The sequence below is a fragment of the Stenella coeruleoalba genome (assembly GCF_951394435.1).
Source record: "Stenella coeruleoalba genome assembly, chromosome: 11".
Taxonomy (NCBI): Eukaryota; Metazoa; Chordata; class Mammalia; order Artiodactyla; family Delphinidae; genus Stenella; species Stenella coeruleoalba.
The window spans coordinates 96191804-96213726 of NC_137157.1; the positions used below are offsets into that span (position 1 = coordinate 96191804).

Genomic DNA, 21923 nt, shown 5'->3' on the forward strand with positions numbered 1-21923 from the left:
CAGGAGGCTAAGTGCGTCACGCGCATGCGCTCCTATAACCCACAGCAACCCCGGGGGTAGTCACCAGCTCCACACGGCGACGGGCAAATCCAACCCAGAGCCACTCTGACCACTAGGCAGCACTGCCACAAAAGGCTGAGGGCGACCAAAACAGAGAACCCCCCCAGACAGAGAGACCCCACCCAGGGGGAGTAGAGGGAACTTGGGGTTACCAGGAAAGAGAGGCACGACTCAGGCCCCAGACGTCAAGAGGCCCCTGAATGAAATGAAGCCACGCTGGGTCAAGCCTGGGTACCCACTGCACACTTCCATTTCCTGACTCCTGTTTTGGGTTGTGTGGGAATGTCCTTTGCTCTAGGCCCTGGGGGTGGGGCTGGTTTCATAGACTGAGCTACTGAAGGGACCTTTCTGGACCATTTGCTCCAACCCACTGGTTGTACAGATGAGGAAACTGAGGTCTGGAATTCAAAAGTGACCTGCTCAAAGTGAGCTTAGGGCAGAGCTGGACTAACACACAGGTCCCTGAGCTCTGGTCCAGGCCTCTGTCCATGTTTCCGTGAAGCCTGCCTCAGGCCTGCGAGACACCATTTCTTGGGAAATAGAAATTCCCTGCTATTCCCATCAGTGAGGGAGGAGACAGGGTGAGAGGCAGGGAACAAAGGGGTGAGGGGGTGGGTAGAATGTGAAGGCCTTGCTCCTGGCCTGGACCAGCCCCGGTTCCCCACTGTACAGCTGAGGCTGCCCCTTTGGCATTGTAAAATGTTTCCCCATTGAAATTTTCTGGAGGGTGGGTAGGCAAAGAGGTCTGAAGGAAACCCAGAAACAACTGAAACAGAGCTGGGAAGTTAGGGTCCTGGGGGCACTGGAAGAACAGCCTGACTGCTGGCTTAGCTGCGGGCACCAGAGGCCCTACTTGGGGAGGGCAGGCAGCGCAGGCTCTGCTGTCACTGAGGGTCCCACAGCGATGAGACTGGGGGCCAGGGAAGAGGTACACCGCTCCCTCCCCCGCCCCAATCACCCCACTGCCGCTGAGGTGGGCTTCTCCTCTCTGGATCCCTGCTGGACCACCCCTCAGCATCCTCTGTCCATGAGGTACTGGTGGCCCCTAGCCTCCCAACTCCTGCTCTTCAAGGCCCACATCAGGTCCCAAACACCAAGTTTATAAATTCCTGGTCTCAAGAGAGAAAGGGAAGTGATGACATCATAACAGTCCAAGCAACCAGTTCCCTCAGGTCATAGCTTCTCTTAAAAGTTATTTTTTGAGAGCTTGTTGCCCCCCTCCTTTCATTCCCGCTCAGCTAGGTACAGCAGCAGGTGGTGATGGAAAGCGTGCTGAACTTGGAGCCAACCAGACCTGCCTTCAGACTTACCTCTGATGCTATCCTGCCACATGACCCTGGCTGAGTCGTGGAACCTCTCTGGGGACTAGTTTCCTGGTCATCAGTAAAATGGGGAGAATGTTACCTGCTCTGGCTATACAATGAGATTTGCAAAAGGGCTTTGCAGTAACACGCTGCACAAGGGGATCATGGTGTTCCTTTATTCCAACACCTCCTAGAAGGGAGATGAGGGCTTCATCTCTACAGGGACCTGAATACAGGACGACTGAACAATAAACGATTCAGAGACATGAAGCTACTGCTGACCCCCATACACCACCCGTTACCAGGTCCCCTTGTTGGTTTTGTGATGGAGATGGAAGAGGACAGGACTTAAGGGACCTAGGGGTTGGGGTATTGGCTGGGTTCCCGTGACGCTGGGCAGGTCAGCCCCTCTCTGGTTCCCGCTTCCTCGCTGTGAAGAAGAGGCTGGACTGAATCACCTCAAAAGTCATTTCTAATTCTATACCCAGACGTTCCTAGAATGAGTCATTTCTGTTTCAGATGACACAGCCCATCAGCAGCACCTAGCTCAGGCAGGGGCAGGTCTGGATACAGTGGGGTGGCAGGCAGGAGTCAGTGAGAGGCTGAGCAGATACCTGAGTGGCCTGGGAGCCTCCCGCCAGGCTCCTGCAGGTGCCATGGGGCGGGGGGTATGGAGGCAGCCTGGGAGTCCGTGGGCCCCCACGCCCCAAACCCTCACACAGCCTAGGCAGATAGCTGAGGAGTAACCAAGAGACTGGCAGGGGAGAGACGGTGCTAGGGAGGAGGGAGAGAAAAACTCCTTAAAGGACAAGGGCGGGGTGGGGCGGGGCTAGTCAGCCTTTGACGTTCTTTCCTAGAGCCGGAGTTGGAGACGGGCGGAGCCAAGGCTGGCAGCTAGCTGGCTGGCAGGGACACCCGGGAGGAGGGGGTGCCCACCACAGGAGGGTCTCCCTAGAGCAGGCCTTGGGCTGGGCAGGGCACACCTGTGCACTGTCCTCACTAGAGCAGGTGTTGGGTGTGATGAGTCTTGCAAGGGCAGGTCAACCTCATACCCCGTCAGCTCCAGAGAGAGGATTAAATCTCAGGAGGTTTTCCCTGGGGTTCACGGGGAAGCAGCTCCAGGGAAATAAGCACATTTTTGTTACAAGCCTCTGGTGGCTCGCCCCTGCTTCTACAGCCGTCTCTATCGAGAGTGGCACAGGGCCTGCCTTTCCACATGCTTTCCTGACTGCAAAGGGGCAAATACTGTCCACCTGTGAGCAGGGGATGTGGCCCGTGAACCAGGACACCAAAGTCCCCTATTCCTTGCCTCTTTCTTGGGGTGGCCCCTTAATCCCTCAAGGAGAGGTGCGGAGGGACCACTCCCCTTCCCTGCCGGCCTTAGCCTTCCCATTTGCAGACAGGCTGAGAGTGGCCGGCAGCGGGAGTCCTGGATCTCCCTGGCCTGCGTCCTCCCCAGGTGACAGTCCACTCCCTGTGGCCCCGCCCGGCTGCTGGGTGGGCTGGCGGGGAAGGGGGTGAGGCCGGCACCTTATCTCTCCCGGAAATGGAGAAACAGAGGACTCATCCTACTGAGGGCGCCGATAGGCATCTGCCCCACCCCTCCCCAACTCTCCCGGAGTTCTCTCCAGCTCAGATACTTATCGCTCTTCGGGGGAAAAAAAAAATCAAGACAAGCTAGTCTTTCAGGTAGTTTCGAGGGAGCTCGGACTTTCTCACGCCGGCTCAGAATCAGTCTGAGAGCATGGGGCCTGAAGGTTCCCCCCCGGGGGTGGAGGAGGGATCCCGACGCTCATTCAGGGACGGGGCCCGGGACGCTGACACCCGCGACCTGCGCGCCCCTTGCTCTCCGGCGTAAAGGTGCCAACAGACCTTCACTGAGCTCCTCCGGCGCCACCTTTGTCCCTTGGAGGGCCCGCATCCTCCCCTCCCCGCGGCCTCGGCCACTCGGGGGGACCACACCCGGGTCACGAGCTGCACTGCCCGCCACAGTCCCCTTCGGGCAGGGCCTTGAGTCCCCAGCAGAGGGGGTGCTCCGTTTCTCCCTCCTGCACTCGGAGGGGATCGGGGTGGGAGCAAACACCCCCCCACACACACACCCCCGGCTCACCAGGGCCCCGCGCCCCCTGCCCGCCCCGCTTCGGACCAGCCCCGGACCAACGCGCCCTCCCAGCCCGTCTCAGCCCGCGCCGAGAAGCCAGCTGGCGGCCGCAGTGCCCTCTCCTCCCGCCAGGAGTCTTCCCCTGCGCAGGCGATGCCGGTGACCGGCAACCCCGACCGCGGACCGGGTGCCCGGGGTGGACAGGTGGCCCCGGAGAGGAGCGCGCGGCAGTCGCGCTCACTCACCCAGAAGATGAAGTTAAATCCGAACAGCAGATATTTGATGCACTTGGTGCCTCCTTTGACCGGCATGGTGCGCGCTAGACTGGCCTGGGCCGGACTGGTGTGGGACGGGGGCGCTTGAGGCCGGGACAGGCGGGACCAGTCTTCGGACCGAGGTGCTGGCGGCTGCGGGTTGGCCTCAGGGCTGCACTTTTAAAAAGTGCCACTCCTCGGGCGCGCGCCGCCGCGGTGCGCATGTGCCGGGCCCCGCCCCTGCCCCCGCCCTCGCCCCCGCCCCCGCCGGCCCCGGCCCCCGCCCCCGCCCCACCTGCCCCGCCCCGCCCCGCCCAGGTCCGGTGGCCGCAGCCCCTCCCGCCTCTGGCTCGGCCCTTCCCACCGAGTCGGCCGGCCTTGACTTCCCGCCATCCTCCCCGTTTCCTCCCAGCAATCCTGGGGTCTTTCCAGTCAGTCATCTTCGGCTGCTTTCGTCCCGGAGTAAGTGGAGGCCTCGCCCTTCCGGTTGTCCCCTGGTTTCCGTCCTTCTCGAGCCCTCTGCTTTGGGAGACCCCTTACCCGGTGGTCGGGGCCGAGGTCCCTTAACCCCAGGCCGGCTGCCGCAGAATGAGGGCTCTTCTTGCTTTGGCCTCGATTTAAACAGAAGCTGCCTGGCCTTATGTCTCCCTGGGGCGGCTCCTTGCAAACCTTCCCTCGTGAAGCACACTATTACTCGGCACGTCATGCGGAGCAGGAGGAATTAGAAGCTCGCCGTCCAGGTGGGAAGATCGGTCGGAAGCTTATGGGAGTAATTCTCAGATACCATCACTGAATAGTAATATGTCTGAGGGCCGGGCAGTCCGGGAGTGCTTCCTGGACTTGAGGTTCAGATGGCCCAGAGGAGAAGACAAAGCCTGTAGCCTGGCTTCTGTTCTTGCCTCTACTCCCCGTCACCCGCGCTCTTGCCCTTTGACTCTGCCCACTGCTACCTCTTTGAAGCTCCAGTGCCAGAGTGCTTAGGGTGTTTCTCCCCCGCTCAGAAATGTCCCGCAAATGATAAATGTTGGCGAGGATGTGGAGGAAAGGGAACCCTCCTCCACTGTTGGGGGGAATGTAAGTTGGTGCAGCCACTATGGAAAGCAGTATGGAGGTTCCTTAAAAAAATTAAAAAGAGAACTACCCAGCAATTCCACTCCTGGGTATTTATCCAAAGAAAATGAAAGCACTACTTGAAAATATATTTGCACCCCTGTGTTCATTGCAACATTATTTACAGTAGCCAAGATAGGGAAACAGCATAAGTGTCCATCAATAGATGAAGGGATAAAGAAGATGTGTATATACACAATGGAATATTACTCAGCCATAAAAAAGAATGAAATCTTGCCACTTGCAGCAACATGGATGGACCTAGAGGGTATTATGTGGAGAGAAATAAATCAGAGAGAGAAAGCCAGATACTGTATGATTTCACTTACATGTGGAATCTAAAAAACAAACAAATATAACTAAACAGAAACAGAGTCATAGACACAGAGAACAAACAGGTGGTTGCCACAGGGAACGGGGGTAGGGGTAGGAGAGAATTACGCGAGGGAGATTTAAGAGGTACAAACTTTCACTTACAAAATAAATGAGTCATGGGAATTAAATGTACAGTGTGGGGAATATAGTCCATAATTATGTAATATCTTCGTATGGTGACAGATGGTAACTAGCTTGTCATGGTGATCATTTTGAAATGTATAGAAATATCGAATCACTGTGTTATGTATCATGAACTAACACAGTGTTGTAGGTCAATTTATACTTCCAAAACAAGCAAACAAACTCAGAAAAAGAGATCAGATTTGTGGTTACCAGAGGTGGGGAGGGGAGGGGAAGGGGAATTGGAGGAAGGTAGTCAAAAGGGACAAACTTCCCGTTTTAAGGTAAATAAGTACTAGGGATGTAATGTACAATATACTACATAATTAACACTGCTGCAAGTTATAAAGGAAAATTGTTAAGAGAATAAATCCTGAGCTCTCATCACAAGGAGAAAATATAAATATTTTTCTGTTTCTTTAATGTATGTGTATGAGATGTGGATAGTCACTAAACCCACCATGGTAATCATTTCATCATGTATGTGAGTCAAATCACTATGTCGAACACCTTAAATTTATAGAGTGCTGCAGGTCAATTCTATCTCAGTAAAACTGGAAGAGAAGGATTCTTTCTGCAGCTCCCCACATTCAATGAGATAAGTTAAAATTCCTCATCTTGCATCTGTAGGGGACACTCTGCCCTCCCCAGCACCCCAGGTGCTGGCATGTGGTGTGTGCCCTCTGGCTGGCCTGCCTTCCCATCTTCTCTTGTAGAAATTCTATGGCCCCTTAAACATTCCTTTCCTGTTTCTCGCCAGAGGATGAGGAGATTCCCCCTACTTTTGAAATCCCAAAACCCTTTCGTATTTTTTTCAAAATGAAGTTTCCTTTGGTGGTTTTTTTCTTTTTTAATTACAAAAACAAAACCTGCTCAATTACGGAAACATCAGAAAATACCAATAAGCAAAAAAAAAAACAACCGTAACTCAAAATAACACTCACCAGAAACAGCCTGCCTTACCACTTTAAAGTACATATTTTGCTCTGTTTACTATTGTTAGATCTGTCTCATTGATGCATTCATTCGAAAACACCTTTCAGTATCCTGTTATGTCCTTAGGGCAGGAGGGGGATGAGCGTGTTACAGGAGGTCAAGGAGAGAGGCTTAAAGGCCAGGGGGGCTTAAAGGAGGAGCCTTTGACCCAAATTGGAAAGCATGCTGCAGAACCCCAGCAAAAGTGGTTGCAATCATGGGAGAATCAGGCAAAGCTGGGGCTGGGGCCGTCTGGGGTCTAGGCTGGAGCTCACAGTTGGGGGAGGCGTGTAGGGAGGTGAAGGTGGGGATGTAACTAGAGGTGCCTCATGGTCCTGGACTCTGTAAGCGGGGGTGAGGGGTCACCGAAGTGTTTATAAGCAGGGAACCTGTGCTTTGGGTAGTTGGGTGGCTGGTGGCAGGGAGCGGTTGGGGGTTGAGGGGAGGAGCAGGCAGGAGGCTCCTTGAGGACAAGGACCATTCCCTCTATCTCCAGGCCTTGGCTCAGAGCTTTGGGGGGTTAGACTGAAAGGTGAGGTGTATAGTAGTTCAGGTGAGAGACCAAGGGGTGGGGCAACGGGGTGGAGGCTGGAGAGAGGGGGGCAAACCAGGAGAGGGGGTAGCGAGGGCAAGATCAGAGTCAGGCCAGCTGGAGCCGAGGAGGATTTCATTCATTTCTTCTTCCAGTGTTTCTGGAGAGCCTGCTCTGTGTCCTATACATACCCGATGCTAAGACCCCTGTGACACTGCCCTGTTACCTCACCATCAGCCAATCAGAGAACTGTGCACGAGCTGATCACAGACCCTGCGACCCTTGTCCCTTGCCTGGCTTTAAAAAAGCTTTGCTGAAACCCTTCGAAATCCTTCCTGGAGCTTGGGGTTTTTTTTAGGGCGTGAGCCACCCATCTCCTTGTATGGCCCTGCCCTGACAAACCTTTCTCTGCTCCAAACTCCGACGTTTTGGTGTTTGGCCTCACTGTGTGTCAGGCACATGAACTCGTGCTAACAGGGGGAGATGTTGCCTAGGAAACAGCAGGGGCTGGGGCGTGTACCCAGGTCTGCCTGAGCTGGGAGAGGCTTCCAGCGAGGGGGACACCGCAGCTGACTTTGGAAGGTGGGCCAGCAGACAAGGCTGGGGAGGGAACTCCAGGCAGAGGGAACCATGTGGAAAGGCACAGGCACAAAACCACAGGCAGCTGCTGGGGAAACCACCATAGTGGGTGAGACAGGGAAGGAAGGAGGACTGGGAAGGAGCAGTCACGGAAACAAAGTTCCCTAAATGTGGCCAATAGTGGCCACGGGCAGAGGAGTCTTGATACTCTTTCCTAGGTCACTGCCCCTGACCCACCGTGGCCAGGGATGGCTGGGGTCCAGCAGGGTGTGGGGTGCTGAGGCCGGAAACCAGACAAGGTCTCATGGTGCTGTTGGGAGAACCTGCCTTGGGAGAACAGGTCTAAGGAGAGAAAGGATTTTATCTTTTTTATATTCTCCTCTCCTCTCCCCGCCCCACCTCCTCATTCACAAGTCCAGATGGGAGGAGTTGAGCAAACATTTAAGCTTATAAAAGAAACTCCTTCTAAGGGTAATTGTGAGCACTGACTGAGGTCATCCACCTGCCACTGGAGTGCCCAGGGAATGTTGGCTACTGTTACTATTACTGTTACTATTTACCCTCAAGAAACCATTGGTGGGAGAGGGCTATGGTGAAACATCAAATTACGTACAATCGAGGAGTCCTGAGAATGTGAGTGAGGAGATCTGAGTTCTGTTCTTGATCCCACCCTTTGGTTTATTCTGGACAAGCCACCTCCTCTGTCTGGGCCTGTACAGTGACATGTTGAATTAGGAGATATCAGGTCCCCTCTGTTGTGTGGTGCCCTGAGCCTCCGCCCCAAAGTGTGTTTGTTAGAGGCCTTTAGTCCTACAGGCGACCAAGAAAGGGAGCAACGGAAAAAATACGGTTTTGCTTTAACTGGAAGGGGAAAATCTGGGTAAGCCCCTGAGTCAGAGATCACATGAAGGCAGTGAGGCCTTCCAGGCTGTGTGGTGATGGAGTGGGAGAACTTTTCCTCCCTTCCCTCAGGGCATCCTGTTTCTGGAAAAACCCCTGCCCTGGCTGAAGGTTCACTCTGGCTCTTGTGCCCCACCTGGTGGTAAGATTTGAACACAGGGCTAGGGACCTGAGGACTGGCCACACCCGTCTTCCTGGGCCCGGTCTTGCTTCCAGCTATGGGAGGCGGCTGGAGAACCCACTCTCATGGGCCACTAAGGCCTCCCAGCTGCCACACTGGTGGCCATTTCTCCTTGCCATGACCCTGCTGAACAGCCCTTCTTTCTGGACACCTCTCCCTTGCTGTCCCTGGGGTTGTACCACCCACCTTGGTTCACTCCCTTCCCTTCTAGAAACGTCTTTGCTGCGCCTCTTACTAAGCTCAAATGTCACTACTCCGTGAAGCCTTGAACACTCGGTCTTTTCCTCCACGGATTACCTTGTTTGGATCTCTCCTGTGTGACTCATTGGGCTTCATCGTAATCTCTCCTGTGTACACGTTTTGGAGGCGAGCTCCTCTAAATACACGTGCATTTGGTTAGTTTCTGTGTTCTCCAAGCATCCAGTCCCTTGCTGGCCCATAGGAGCCCTCTGCAAACTTGTGAAAAAACTGCCAGGGAGTGGGTCTCCCTCAGGCATGGCTCCTCTGTCCTCTGCTCCCCTCTTTCCCTGGACGTGCATCCCCCCTTGTTCCTCCCACCATTTTTCTTTTGCGCTTAAATTCATCATGATATCTGAGGGCCTGTAGAGCATTTCCCTAACCCTAATGTCCCTGCAAATATGCCCACATCCTAACTCCCCAAATCCGTGAAGATACTACCTTCCGTGGCAAAAGGGATTTTGCACGTGTGATTACGTTACGATCTTGAGATGGGGAGGCTATCGTGGCATGTACTCATGGGCCCAGTGTAATCCCACGAGTCCTTAGAAGAAGAGGCAGGAGCGTCAGAGCCAGAGAGGGAGACGTGGAGGCGCAGGCCGAGATGGGAAGGACACAGGGCCGCAAGCCAAGGAATGGCAAGGAAGGTGGCAGCTCCAGAGGTGGCAGCTCCAGAGGTGGCAAGGAAGCAGATTCTCCCCTCGAGCTGCCAGAGGGAGCAAATGTCATCCTGCCGACTCATTTGGGCTTCTGACCTGCAGAATTGTAAAGTCATGTGTGCTGATTTTAAGCCACTAAATTTGTGGTAATTTGTCACAGAGTCAATAGTATACGAATAGACATCTCAAAATAAACATCAAGATCAGACTTCATAATCTCCGAGGGGCTCCCTACACAAGAAGCCGCCTGCCCTTCTCCTTGCCCACACCCTCCAGTCAGCCCCGAACCCTCCTCTCACCTGGGATTCCTCTGCTCCTGCTGGTCCCACACCTGCTCACTGAATGTGCTTCCTGCTTCCTTGTACTGTTCCCGTCACCGGTAGGAGGTGCCACTGAGGCTGTCCGACTTCAAAATGAAGAAGCAAAGCCCAAGGCAGGAGAGACTGATTTATTTTGTTTCTTATTTTTTTCTCTGTTCAAATGACAGGGTATTATTGGATTGTTGGTGTCTTTCAAAAATTTTTTATCTTTTTCAAGGAAGTTTATTTATTTATTTATTTATTAACTGAAATATAGTTGATTTACAGTGTTGTGTTAGTTTCCCAGGTAGGTTATCACAAAATATTGAGTAGAGTTCCCTGTGCTCTACAGTAGATCCTTGTTGGTTATCTGTGTTATATATAGTAGTATGTATATGTTAATCCCAACCTCCTAGTTTATCCCTCGCCATCCGAGAGAGGGATTTAGAGAGAAGAGCAGACCTCAGGGCTTCTGAGTCCAGCTCCGTGTTCATGGCTCAGCTTCCTCTCCACCCGCTCCACCCAAGATGGGGCCATGTCCTCGAAGCCCCTCCTCAGTCCCAACAACTGTCCCATCCTCCTACCCGCGTTCCTGTCATTCACTCATCCAGTCTGCACGCATCGCTGGACCGACTGCCTTGCCACGTCACTGGGCTTGGGCTGCCTTGGGCCGCCCTACCCCCACCATAACTGCTTTTCAGTGTGTTGAACACACGCGTAGTCCTTGTGGAGACCACCCGCGCGGAGTATGGAGTTTATGACGATTTCACGGAGAACGGGGTGAGGGGTGACAGCTTGCATGCCAGAGAACACCATTCTCAAAATGCTTTTTGGATCTTTCTTCAAACTTCCATTCTGTGCAGCCACGCCTGCCTGGTCTCCTGCACCCCTGCCCAGCCCCTGCCAGCCTCTGGCCCTCGCCCTCTGCTTCATGGGGAGCAACGTAGCTCTCACTCGGCATTTCCGGTCTGCATCCTCCACTTCCCACTACCCCAGCTCAGCAAAACAAATCATATTTCTCAGGATCTGTCCACTTCAGGAGATTGGGTGGGGGGTGACGAAGAGTTGTAAGTAACTAATATTTTTTTTATTAATTAATTTATTTTTGGCTGCGTTGGGTCTTCGTTTCTGTGCGAGGGCTTTCTCTAGTTGCGGCGAGCGGGGGCCGCTCTTCATCGCGGTGTGCGGGCCTCTCACTATCGCGGCTTCTCCTGTTGCGGAGCACAGGCTCCAGACGCGCAGGCTCAGTAGTTGTGACTCACGGGCCCAGTTGCTCCGCGTCATGTGGGATCCTCCCAGACCAGGGCTCGAACCCGTGTCCCCTGCATTGGCAGGCAGATTCTCAACCACTGCGCCACCAGGGAAGCCCCAGTGACTAATATTTAATATCGTCTTTTTGTCGTAACTCCTAAAGCTTTGCTTCGCGCATTTTTCCTGCTCGAAAACCTCTTGGGCTCCACTTACTGCTAAATTGTTTGCCATCACACTTATCACCTTCTAACAGAGGAAAGAATTTTCTTAGTATGTGTTTTGTTTATAATCTGCCTCCTTCCGCAGGAACGTAAGCTCCTCCAGAGCAGGGACTGTGACTGTCTTGTTCTCAGAAGTATCCCAAGGGCCTTGCACAGTACCTGACACACAGCAGGTGCACAGTAAATATTTTCTGAATGTATGGAAGGCTCGTGTCCTAATTCTAAGCTCATCATAAAGGCCCTCTGCTCTCTTGTCACAACCTATAGTATTTACAATTCTGTTCCCTCTCTTGGGACACCGCATGCACACCCACACCTATGGCTGGGTTCCCACCGCCTCTTCCCTCTGCCCCAGTCCCTGGCCCATCCTTTTCTCTTCTCCCCCATAAGCAGCCCTCATCTTTGAGGCCAGCTCGGCCCCTGCGTTTCCCGAATCCTCGATCATCCCAGTCTGCGCTGGCCCTCCCTCTCAGCGCTCCTGTAGCAGTTGCTTTCTGAGTCACCTGCTAGACTCTGATCAGACGTTGTCCCGGATGGTAATTTCATGTGTGTGTCCCGGATGGTAATTTCATGTGTGTGTCCCGGATGGTAATTTCATGTGTGTGTCCCGGGTGGTGATTTCATGTGTGTGTCCCGGGTGGTGATTTCATGTGTGTGTCCCGGGTGGTGATTTCATGTGTGTGTCCCGGATGGTGATTTCATGTGTGTGTCCCGGGTGGTGATTTCATGTGTGTGTCCCGGATGGTGATTTCATGTGTGTGTCCCGGATGGTAATTTCATGTGTGTGTCCCGGGTGGTGATTTCATGTGTGTGTCCCGGATGGTGATTTCATGTGTGTGTCCCGGATGGTAATTTCATGTGTGTGTCCCGGGTGGTAATTTCATGTGTGTGTCCCGGATGGTAATTTCATGTGTGTGTCCCGGATGGTAATTTCATGTGTGTGTCCCGGGTGGTAATTTCATGTGTGTGTCCCGGGTGGTAATTTCATGTGTGTGTCCCGGGTGGTAATTTCATGTGTGTGTCCCGGATGGTAATTTCATATGTGTGTCCCGGATGGTAATTTCATGTGTGTGTCCCGGGTGGTAATTTCATGTGTGTGTCCCGGATGGTAATTTCATGTGTGTGTCCCGGGTGGTAATTTCATGTGTGTGTCCCGGATGGTAATTTCATGTGTGTGTCCCGGATGGTAATTTCATGTGTGTGTCCCGGGTGGTAATTTCATGTGTGTGTCCCGGGTGGTAATTTCATGTGTGTGTCCCGGATGGTAATTTCATGTGTGTGTCCCGGGTGGTAATTTCATGTGTGTGTCCCGGGTGGTAATTTCATGTGTGTGTCCCGGGTGGTAATTTCATGTGTGTGTCCCGGATGGTAATTTCATATGTGTGTCCCGGATGGTAATTTCATGTGTGTGTCCCGGGTGGTAATTTCATGTGTGTGTCCCGGATGGTAATTTCATGTGTGTGTCCCGGGTGGTAATTTCATGTGTGTGTCCCGGATGGTAATTTCATGTGTGTGTCCCGGATGGTAATTTCATGTGTGTGTCCCGGGTGGTAATTTCATGTGTGTGTCCCGGGTGGTAATTTCATGTGTGTGTCCCGGATGGTAATTTCATGTGTGTGTCCCGGATGGTAATTTCATGTGTGTGGTTTTTTTTTTTGGCTGAGCCGCGAGGCATGCGGATCTTAGTTCCCCGACCAGGGATCGAACCCTTGCCCCCTGCAGTGGAAGCACGGAGTCCTAACCACTCAACTGCTAGGGAATTCCCAGTAATTTCATGTTTCATGCATCTTTTTTAAAAAATGTCCCCCAGTAGATGATCAGCTCCTGTAGTACCCACAGTAGGAGCCCAAAGAACGAACGCTGGGATGGGCACAACTGCTATGTGGAAACCCGTTTCATCCTCAAACGGCCCTCTGAGGTTGAGAGTCTTACTATGTCCATTTCACACATGGGGAAATGGAGGCCGCATGAATTCACTTGCTGGGAAGCAGCGGAGCCGGGATTTGAGCCCAGGGGATCTGGCTCCAGGACCCGGGTGCTGAACTACCTCTGCACGGCGTAAATGGCTGTGTTAACATGGGTGCTCTGTCTTTCTTGTCCTTTGGTTGTGGAGGTGGGTGAAGGGACTGCAGGTGACACCCGAGGGGTTGTGCCATCTTGAAGGTGCCCCCCCGCAAGCTGAGCGTCTGAGTCTTAGGGGCTGAAGACAGGTGGACAGTTTGCGTCTTGGTCCTGCCTTTGCTGGAGCCTGTCCTTCTGAGGCTCCCTTTTCACAACTGCGGAGCCGGGAGGGTGACTGCTTTTCCTCCACCACGGGGAATGGGGATGGCTGCTGACCTCTGTTCCGGGTGATGGTTCTAGATTCCCGGGGGCCGGGGGGGGGGATTAGAGGCTGGACACAGGGCTCCTCCTAGATGAGCTGTGTGTGTGTGTGTGTGTGTGTGTGTGTGTGTGTGTGTAGCAGACCTGGGATCTTTGTGTGTGTGTGTTCAGGCACATATGGGCAGGTGAAATATAGCTAAGATGAACATGAAGGTAAGAAACTGCGGCCGGCATCCCCCTGGGGCCTGTGGGAAGGGTTCAGAAAGAGGGGACATTGCCGTGGAGTACTGCCTGCAGAGAGATGGGGTCTGGACCCCGTGGTGGGGCACAGGAGGCCCTGGTAAGCCGGCTTCTGCTGATGCCCATCACCCTTTCCCCCCTTCTGGCAACTTACATGCTTTAGCCATTTTGTACTGCTCTTTTTGTCTTTTTTCCTTCTCTCTCTTTCTTACTAACTCCTTTATTTTGGAATAATTTCAGGTTTACAGAAAAGTTGCAAAGATAGTACAGCTTCCCCCCAATGTCAACATCTGAAAAAAAAGTGATTTGTCAAAACTAAGTACAGTACCATTAACTAAGCTGCAGATGTTATTCAGATTTCACCTGTTTTTCCACTAATGTCCTCTTCCTGTCCCAGAGTCCAATCCAAGATCCCACATTGATTTAGCACTTTGAATTCGTTTTAATTCTCTGAACGCCCTGGGCTCATTCCCGCCTCTCTTCCTTTGACTCTGTCATTCTCTTTGTCTACGGTAAATTTCCTATTCCCAGCAAACTCCTATTCATCCTGCAGCAACCCCTCTTTCAGTCAGGGATAATATGGGGAGTGGGGCTTTGGGATCTGGCTGTTAGCAATATTAAGTGGGGAGAATTTCCACTGCTCCTTCCGTACTCAGGATCTCTTTGACTCTCATTTTTTTTTTTTTTGATAAATTTATTTATTTATTTTTGGCTGTGTTGGGCCTTCATTGCTGCGCGCAGGCTTTCTCTAGTTGCCGCGAGTGGGGCTACTCTTCGTTGCAGTGCATGGGCTTCTCATTGCGGTGGCTTCTCTTGTTGCGGAGCGCAGGCTCTAGGCACGCAGGCTTCCATAATTGTGGGGCATGGGCTCAGTAGTTGTGGCTCGTGGGCTCTGGAGCACAGGCTCAGTAGTTGTGACGCACGGGCTTAGTTGCTCCGCGGCATGTGGAATCTTCCCGGACCAGGGCTCGAACCTGTGTCCCCTGCCTTGGCAGGCGGATTCTTAACCACTGCGCCACCAGGGAAGTCCCACTCTCATCTGGTTTTTATGTAACCTTCTTTATGCAAATCCAAGCACATGCTGGTGCATGCTGTTGCTTACTCCCCGCTCCCCCAGCCATGGTTACTCAAGGTGCTGCGTCTGCAGGTGACCTTCACAGGATCCTGCAGACGGCTGAAGGCAGAGCGGGCACAGAGCTCAGGTCTCTCACGTCTGGGAGTTTCAGCGGCTCCTCTGTCCTTCGTGATTACCCGCCTGTGTGTTCTTCCGCTGTCCGGTCTGGGGGTGCTTTGGTGTAACACTAGGCTCGGCTTGGTGGGTGGTGGGTTTCCTGTGGTTTCTCGGCTGCACATTTAGATAAGGTTGCATCGTCCTTTTATTGATTTATTTATAAAGTCCCCTTTGGGGACTTTCCTCAGGATGCTGCAGCCTAGGCTGGCGCTGGTGTCCCTGCAACCCTTCCACCTACCTCTGCCAAGCAGACCAGGAAACCCCCCAGAATGTTGGACCCCTGGGCTCCCTGACTCCACCCACCTCCGGGGGCTTCGGCGGGGCCCCCCCTCCCCCGCCCCCCTCCTCTCTGCTCCTGAGTCCCCTGCTTGGGATGGTCTTCTTCACCCCCATCCTTTAACTCTCCACGCAGCATTAGATTTGCATTGTCTCCCGAATTTAACTTCTGTGTAGATCATTCATTTACATGATTGAGAAATAAAGATATAAAAGTGTAGAGAGGGAAGAGTGTATCTCCTGGAAATTGTTATAGGTTGAGAGAAATTTAGGACTCACCTCAACCCAGTACAGCATGAGGGCCTTGTCTGGGTCCTGATCCAAATGAACCAATTATTAAAAAAAAAAAAAAGTTTGTAGGCAGTTAGGGAAATTTAAATATAAACTAAGTATTAGATGATAGTAAGAAACTATTTTTAAGTTTATTAGGTGTGATGATGGAGTTGTGGTATACTTCTGAAAACCCCCTGTCTCTTAGAGCTACATACTGAAGCTTTTAAAGCTAGAGTGATACGATGTGTGGGATTTGCTATACATTTTCAGTCCTTTCCCAAAAGGTGGGGAGATAAATGAAACTAGAAGGCAAAACGGTGGTAACTGTTGATGCTGGGTGACGGGTAGAAGGATTCACTAGACTATTCTCTCTAGTTTTGTGTGTGTTTGAACACTTCTGTGATAACACAAAATATCCCCATCCAGCCTTGTCTCCCATCAGCCTGGTTCTCCTCCAATAACCAATGCTGGTTTTATGTATCCTTTATGCAAATACTAATACATATAATTACTTACTCCTCCCTCCCTCCCCTTTTAAGTACCTTGCTACTGGTGCCTTTGCTTTTTCCCCACTTTATTATAAGTGCTAGGCAGAATAATGGCCCCTGAAACGCCCACACCCTAATCCCTGGAGCCTGTGAATGTGTTGAGATGGGGAGGTGACCCTGAATTACCCAGGGGGACCCAGTCTAGTCACGGGGATCTTTAAAATCAGAGTCTTCGCTGGCTGTGGTCAGGGGAAGTGTGAGTAAAGGTCAGAGAGACACGGCAAAGCCGGCTTTGAAGCCGAAGGAAGGGGCCACGTACTGAGGGTTGAGTATGGCCTCCTGAAGCTGGAAAAGGCAAAGAACTGAATTCTCTGCTGGAGCCTCCAGAAGGGAAGGCAGTCCTGCTGACACCTTGATTTTAGCTCGCACTTCTGACCTACACAAATGTTATATAAATGTGTGTTTAGGTTTGTGCTAATTTGTTAAGCAGCAATAGGAAACAATTACGTTCTGTCTTGGAGCTATTTCTGTGTCAGGGCAGAGATGGCAGAAGCACCAGCCTGGAGTCTGACAGATCCGGGCTTGAGTCCCAGCTCTGCCACGTTCGCTGTGCAATTTTGGGCGAGTTACATCCCTTCTCTGGGCCTGTCTCCTTGTCTGTAAAAAGGTGATAAAAGCACCTGTCTCACGGGGTGCTCTGAGGGTTAAATCCTACAATGCATCCGAAACATTCAGCACAGTGTCTGGCACATAGTAAATGCTCAAAAAAAAAAAAAAAAGACAGCTGTGAATAACACTATTAACACTATAATTATTAGCGCAAGGCACTTTCCCTGGGTTCTCCAGGCCCCATTGTCCTGTCTTTTGACTCCTTATAAACCTGGGAGGCGGCCCGTAAATTAGCCCTTGTTTCTGCAGCAAACACCCTCTCTTGCCTGGGTCTGGCGTGCTTGCTTCCCTCTGTGTGGGAGCCCTATTGCCCTAGAAGGTACTCAGCAGCCTGAGGACCGGGCTCTGTTCCGACCGCTTGGTGCTGGATATCAGGGTTGCAAACTGCTCGAATGATTGATCCATTAGCAGGCAGCTTCCAGAGATGGTTCCCTTCTTCCCAGACTCAAGGTTCCCTCCTTCCCACACCAAGGACAGGTCAAGGGCAATGTCAGACCCAGGCAGGCCAGGCTCCCGTGCTGCTTCCACATGGCGCAGACCCTGAGAGTGATGGGAACCTCCTGGATCCCTCTCACGGTCCCCAGCACCCAGCTTGTGCACGAGCTTGCCGCTTCCTGAGGCCGGCCACTTACTGTGCGTAGTTCTGGTTATTACAAAGGTTTCCTCCCCGCCTGTGACCCCTGTCCCTGTTCTGCCCTCTGGGGCCACCTGGAAAGGGTCTGCTTCCCTTTCTGCCTTTTAGATGAGTGACGGGTGGCAGAAGGAGTGCAGGCTTGGGGGGCAGAGCCTTGGGGTCCAGTCTCAGCTCTGCCACTGACATGCTGGGTGGCCTTGGGATTATGTGAGTCTTTTGTGAACCCTGTTTTCTTCCTTCCTCCCTTCCTTCCTCCCATCCTTCCTCCCTTCCTTCCTCCCTTCCTTCCTCCCTTCCTTCCTTCCTTCCTTCCTTCCTTCCTCTCTCTCTCCCTCCCTCCCTCCCATCCTTCCTTCCTTTCCTTTTTTCTTCCTTCCTTCCTCCCTCCCTCCCTCCATCCTTCCTTCCTTCCTTCCTTTCTTCCTTCCTCCCTTCCTTCCTTCCTTTCTTCCTCTCTCTCCCTCCCTCCCTCCCATCCTTCCTTCCTTCCTTCCTTTCCTTTTTTCTTCCTTCCTTCCTTCCTTTCTTCCTCTCCCTCCCTCCCTCCCTCCCTCCCATCCTTCCTTCCTTCCTTCCTTCCTTCCTGCCTTCCTTCCTTCCTTCCTTCCTCCCTTCCTTCCTTCCCTCCCTCCCTGCAGTGGCAGCACAGAGTCTTAACCCCTGGACCACCAGAGAAGTCCAGAATCCTGTTTTCATAATCTGTCAAAACGGAGCGAAATACCCACCTTTCAGGATCGTTGTGGGACCCTGTGGAAAACACCCCCGTCTAGTGAACACCCAGTAAGTGCTGTGTCCCTTCCCTCCACTCCAGGCCACTCCTGGGCTCCTTAACTGCTCCCTGGGGAGGAGGTTTGGAGGCGGCCCCACCCCTCTCTGCTACTCTGGCAGGGATGGGCCAGCCTCCAGGGCTGGCCAGCAGTAACGCCTGGAGTCTTTCTTCTGCTGCGGGACAGCCTCTGCCTCAGTCCTTCCCTGCCCGACTTCTGCCTTCTCTGGGCTTCGGCTTCCCAGCTGGGAAGAGGAGAGAGGTCTCCTGTTTGGGGGGAGCATCATCCTATCTCACTGCTGAGACGGAGGCCCGGCCAACCTCTTCTCTGGCCTCACTGTGCCTGGGGGCGCGGAAACTCCCCTCTCCTCTGCCACAGTCCCACAGATGCTAGCGCTCCCGCTCGGCATAGAAACACGGCTTATTTTTAGTTCTGGCCCTGGTCCATCACACGGTACCCCTCCCTGCGTGAACTTGTCCAGATCTGCTTAGAACCACAGGAATGCTCTCGGTCAGTGCATTTACATGGGCTCCGCTCCTATTTCTCTCTCTGGTGGCCCCGGTTGCTTGTACGCAGTCTGTTTCTGCCACAGACACTCTCCAGCGTGCCTCCCAACTCCTTCCCCATCTCCGCTACCCGCCCCTGCCCCTCCCTCCAGAAGAGAGGAACAGTCCCAGGAAAACCCCGAAGCTGGAAGGGACGAAGGAAGGCAGCGGCGTGTCGATGCACACCCCGCCCCACGCACGCGTGCACGCGCTGTGTCCTGCTTTCCATGGCACGGGGCTGGCCGTGGCTGGATCAGCTCAGTTCTCCGAGGCAAAGTGGTTAACCGAGGTATTACGACACTTTCCCCCTCAATTTAAATTTATGACGAACAAACAAACAAGCACCCGCTCTGGGGACAAAGAGTCAAAAGCCGGCCCTGACGCAGAGCGGCAGGCTTCTAAGCTGAGGCAGGCGGCGTCTCCCCAGGGCCGGCAGAGAACACTCCTGCGTTCCAAGAGCCTTTAGCAGGAAGCCCACTGTCAGCGTAGCCCCTGCTGGGGATTGTTCCACTTCTGATTCTAGACGGGAAGCTCCTTGCGGACATGGGACATTTTGTTCTCAACTTTTAAAATCTCCAGTTCCTCAGGGTTAAACCCCAATTCCTCAGGGCCTGTGATATGATGCCCATACCTTAACGGTGCATCTGGTCCCCACTCACCCTCCCCCAACACACACACCCTGGACACTAGGTTGTTTCTTTTTTAAAATATATATATATTTATTTATTTTTGGCTGCATTGGGTCTTCGTTGCTGCGCGCGGGCCTTCTCTGGTTGCGGTGAGCGGGGGCTACTCTTCGTTGCAGTGCGTGGGCTTCTCATTGCGGTGGCTTCTCTTATTGCGGAGCACAGGCTGTAGGCGCGCAGGCTTCAGTAGTTGCGGTGCGCGGCTTCAGTAGTTGCAGCACGCGGGCTTTATTAATTGTGGCTTGCGGGCTCTAGAGCGCAGGCTCAGTAGTTGTGGCCCATGGGCTCAGTTGCTCCGTGGCATGTGGGATCTTCCTGGACCAGGGCTCGAACCCATGTGGCCTGCATTGGCAGATGGGTTCTTTTTTTTTAGAGTTCTTTTATATATATTTTAAATATACATGTGCAATACATTAAAATATATAGAGATGTGTGAATATATATTTACATATATATATGTAAATATATATATATATATATGTAAATATATATATATATATATATCTATCTCACAGAGGGCATACATACGCACGCTCTCATGTCTGTGCACATACCCCAACAGGACCCATCTATACGTAAACCAGATGCAGTCCATATCAGGCCAACTCGGACACAAATGAGAGCCCTGACTTAGCAGATTGCAGACTGCAACTGCATTGGAGCAATCGTTCAGTTTCTTCTACCAAGTGTAAGGCCATTTAGAAATACACTGAGAAGACCTCCTTTGGGTGTGTGGCAGAGCCCAGGGCCCCTCTGGCAGTGCACAGTTTGCCTGAGTAAGGACTGCAGGATTGAGATGTGAAGGAGCTATCAAGGAGGAGGGACTTGTGTTGTTTTGGGTCCTGAAACTAATAAGCAAACTTCCGTAGAATGACTTTAGCTCCAGGAGCAATGCACTAGTGTCAGAATCCTTACTGATCTCAGCTTTAAGCAAATTTCAGGAGGAAGCGAAGAGAAGTGTGTGTTGCTGCCACTCGTCACCATCCAGCTTGACCCAGAGAACCGGGCACAGCTTTTAGGGGTGGATAAGTTCAAAGGTCAATCAGGCAGACTTGTAAGGTAAAAAGAAGTTACTTAAATGGAAGGACTTGAAAGCAACATGAGAGGTGACAGCTACTGGTTTGGGTTTATAAATGTTCCAAGAAGCCAAACCTTGTGTATGGCATCATTTGCAGCGATATCATTAACATTATTAATGATCATCATGACATATTTATAGATACAAAAATAGAGCAAAGCAATTCTAGAAGAGGAGGTGAAAGAGAAGGTGAGGGTCTCTGTGCAGCCCAAATGTCAGCACACTTCAGGAAGCTTCAGAACCAACAAAGACTGAGAGGCACGTATTCCTGCAGTATGTAGCCAGCAAGGGGACATGCATGTTCTCTTCTTCTTCCCCCTGTGTGTGACTGTACATTTCCCCACCTTTCCCCCCTGTAGTACATATCCACGCACACTTTAAAAGAGTGACAGGTGATTCTTAACCACCGTGCCACCAGGGAAGTCCCTAGGGTGTTGCTTGAAGCTGGTGGGCACGCTGCCCCTCCGACCTGGCCTCCCGCTGCTCCTTCAGCTGATCTGTCTCCCCCACTCCTTCCCTCTCTGGGGCTCGCTCCAAAGGACCCGTACCGGAGATGGCTCCTTGGCTGGAGGCGTGGCACAGCCCTGCCCACTCCATGCATCCCTGTCGTCTCCCCTGCTTTGCTCCCTCTGTTGACTTTATCACCAGCTGACATGGTATATGTTGATGTTTCTGGTCTTTGTCTCCATCCACTTGAATGTGAACTTCACGGGGGCCGTGGCGAGTCCTTACGTTTGCCGCTGTATCTCCAGGGCCTAGATGGCGTCCACGGTGGGTGCTGATACTTATTTGTTGAAAGGGAAGCAAGGGCTCAGTATGTGTGGATGGATGAGTGACTTATAGTGGAAGCCTCTCAGGACAGCTGGGCCCCTGGATAAGGGACCGTCCAGGGAGGGAGAGCTGGGCCCGTGTAGCATCCCCCTACCCAAGAGGGCTGAGTGACCACCTGCTAGCAAAGGCAGGACACACAGAGAGGGGAGGGCTGGTGTGTGTGGGCTCCCCAGAAGGCTGTGTCAGGTGTGGCCAGAGACGAGGGGTCCCTGGTCGGCAGCCAGCCCTTGCAGCCCTTCCCTTCCTGTCCAGTGAGTCAGCCAGGCCTGGAAATGTGCTAGGGAAGTGGCCCTCTCAGGAGTTCAACAGGGCTAAGGGTCAACAAAACAAGAACCTGCTCAACTGCCCTCCCCCTCTGCCCATCAGAAGGAAGCACCCCGCCCGCATCTCCATCGCAGGCTGCTGGGCCCCAGAAAGTGAGAGGACGCATCTCCGGCGTTTCGGCCCCCAGCCTGTGGTCCTCTGTGATGCCCCCGAGGAAACGATGCAAAGCCCCTCCTGCCCGCTGATGCTCGTCTCCTGGTCCCTTGATTTCTGGAGTTCAGGCTAGAAGGGGAGGGCGAGCTGCCTGTGCGGACCCTTCTGCTTCTGGCTTTCTTCAGCTGTTGTCTTGTTTCCCCCTCCCCTTCTCCCCTTCTTGTGGGTCTCATCACACAGATTGTTTCCGGTTCAGTATCTGTCGCCCCTCTAGACTGCAGGTCCTTTGTGTTCATTTGCTGCTG

General features: G+C 52.7%; 2 protein-coding genes across 7 annotated transcripts in view; one reads left to right on the plus strand and one right to left on the minus strand.

The window, feature by feature from the left end:
* The window catches only part of CD9 (CD9 molecule), a 35706-nt gene extending 31794 nt beyond the window's left edge, over nt 1-3912 (minus strand). Inside the window, exon 1 of the mRNA XM_079936259.1 lies at nt 3711-3912. Within this exon, the coding sequence (XP_079792385.1) occupies nt 3711-3776 (66 nt within the window). The 5' untranslated portion in view covers nt 3777-3912. The remainder of the gene's footprint in view (nt 1-3710) is intronic.
* The window catches only part of VWF (von Willebrand factor), a 203779-nt gene that overhangs the window by 704 nt on the left and 181152 nt on the right, over nt 1-21923 (plus strand). For 2 of the 6 annotated variants that reach the window (XM_079936253.1, XM_079936258.1), the window contains exons 1-2: nt 4028-4459; nt 17933-18074. The gene's annotated coding sequence lies outside the window, so the exon portion shown is untranslated. Of the gene's footprint in view, nt 1-4027; nt 4460-17932; nt 18075-21923 lie in introns of those variants that run through there. The other 4 variants (XM_079936254.1, XM_079936255.1, XM_079936256.1 and 1 more) reach the window with 4 other exon arrangements.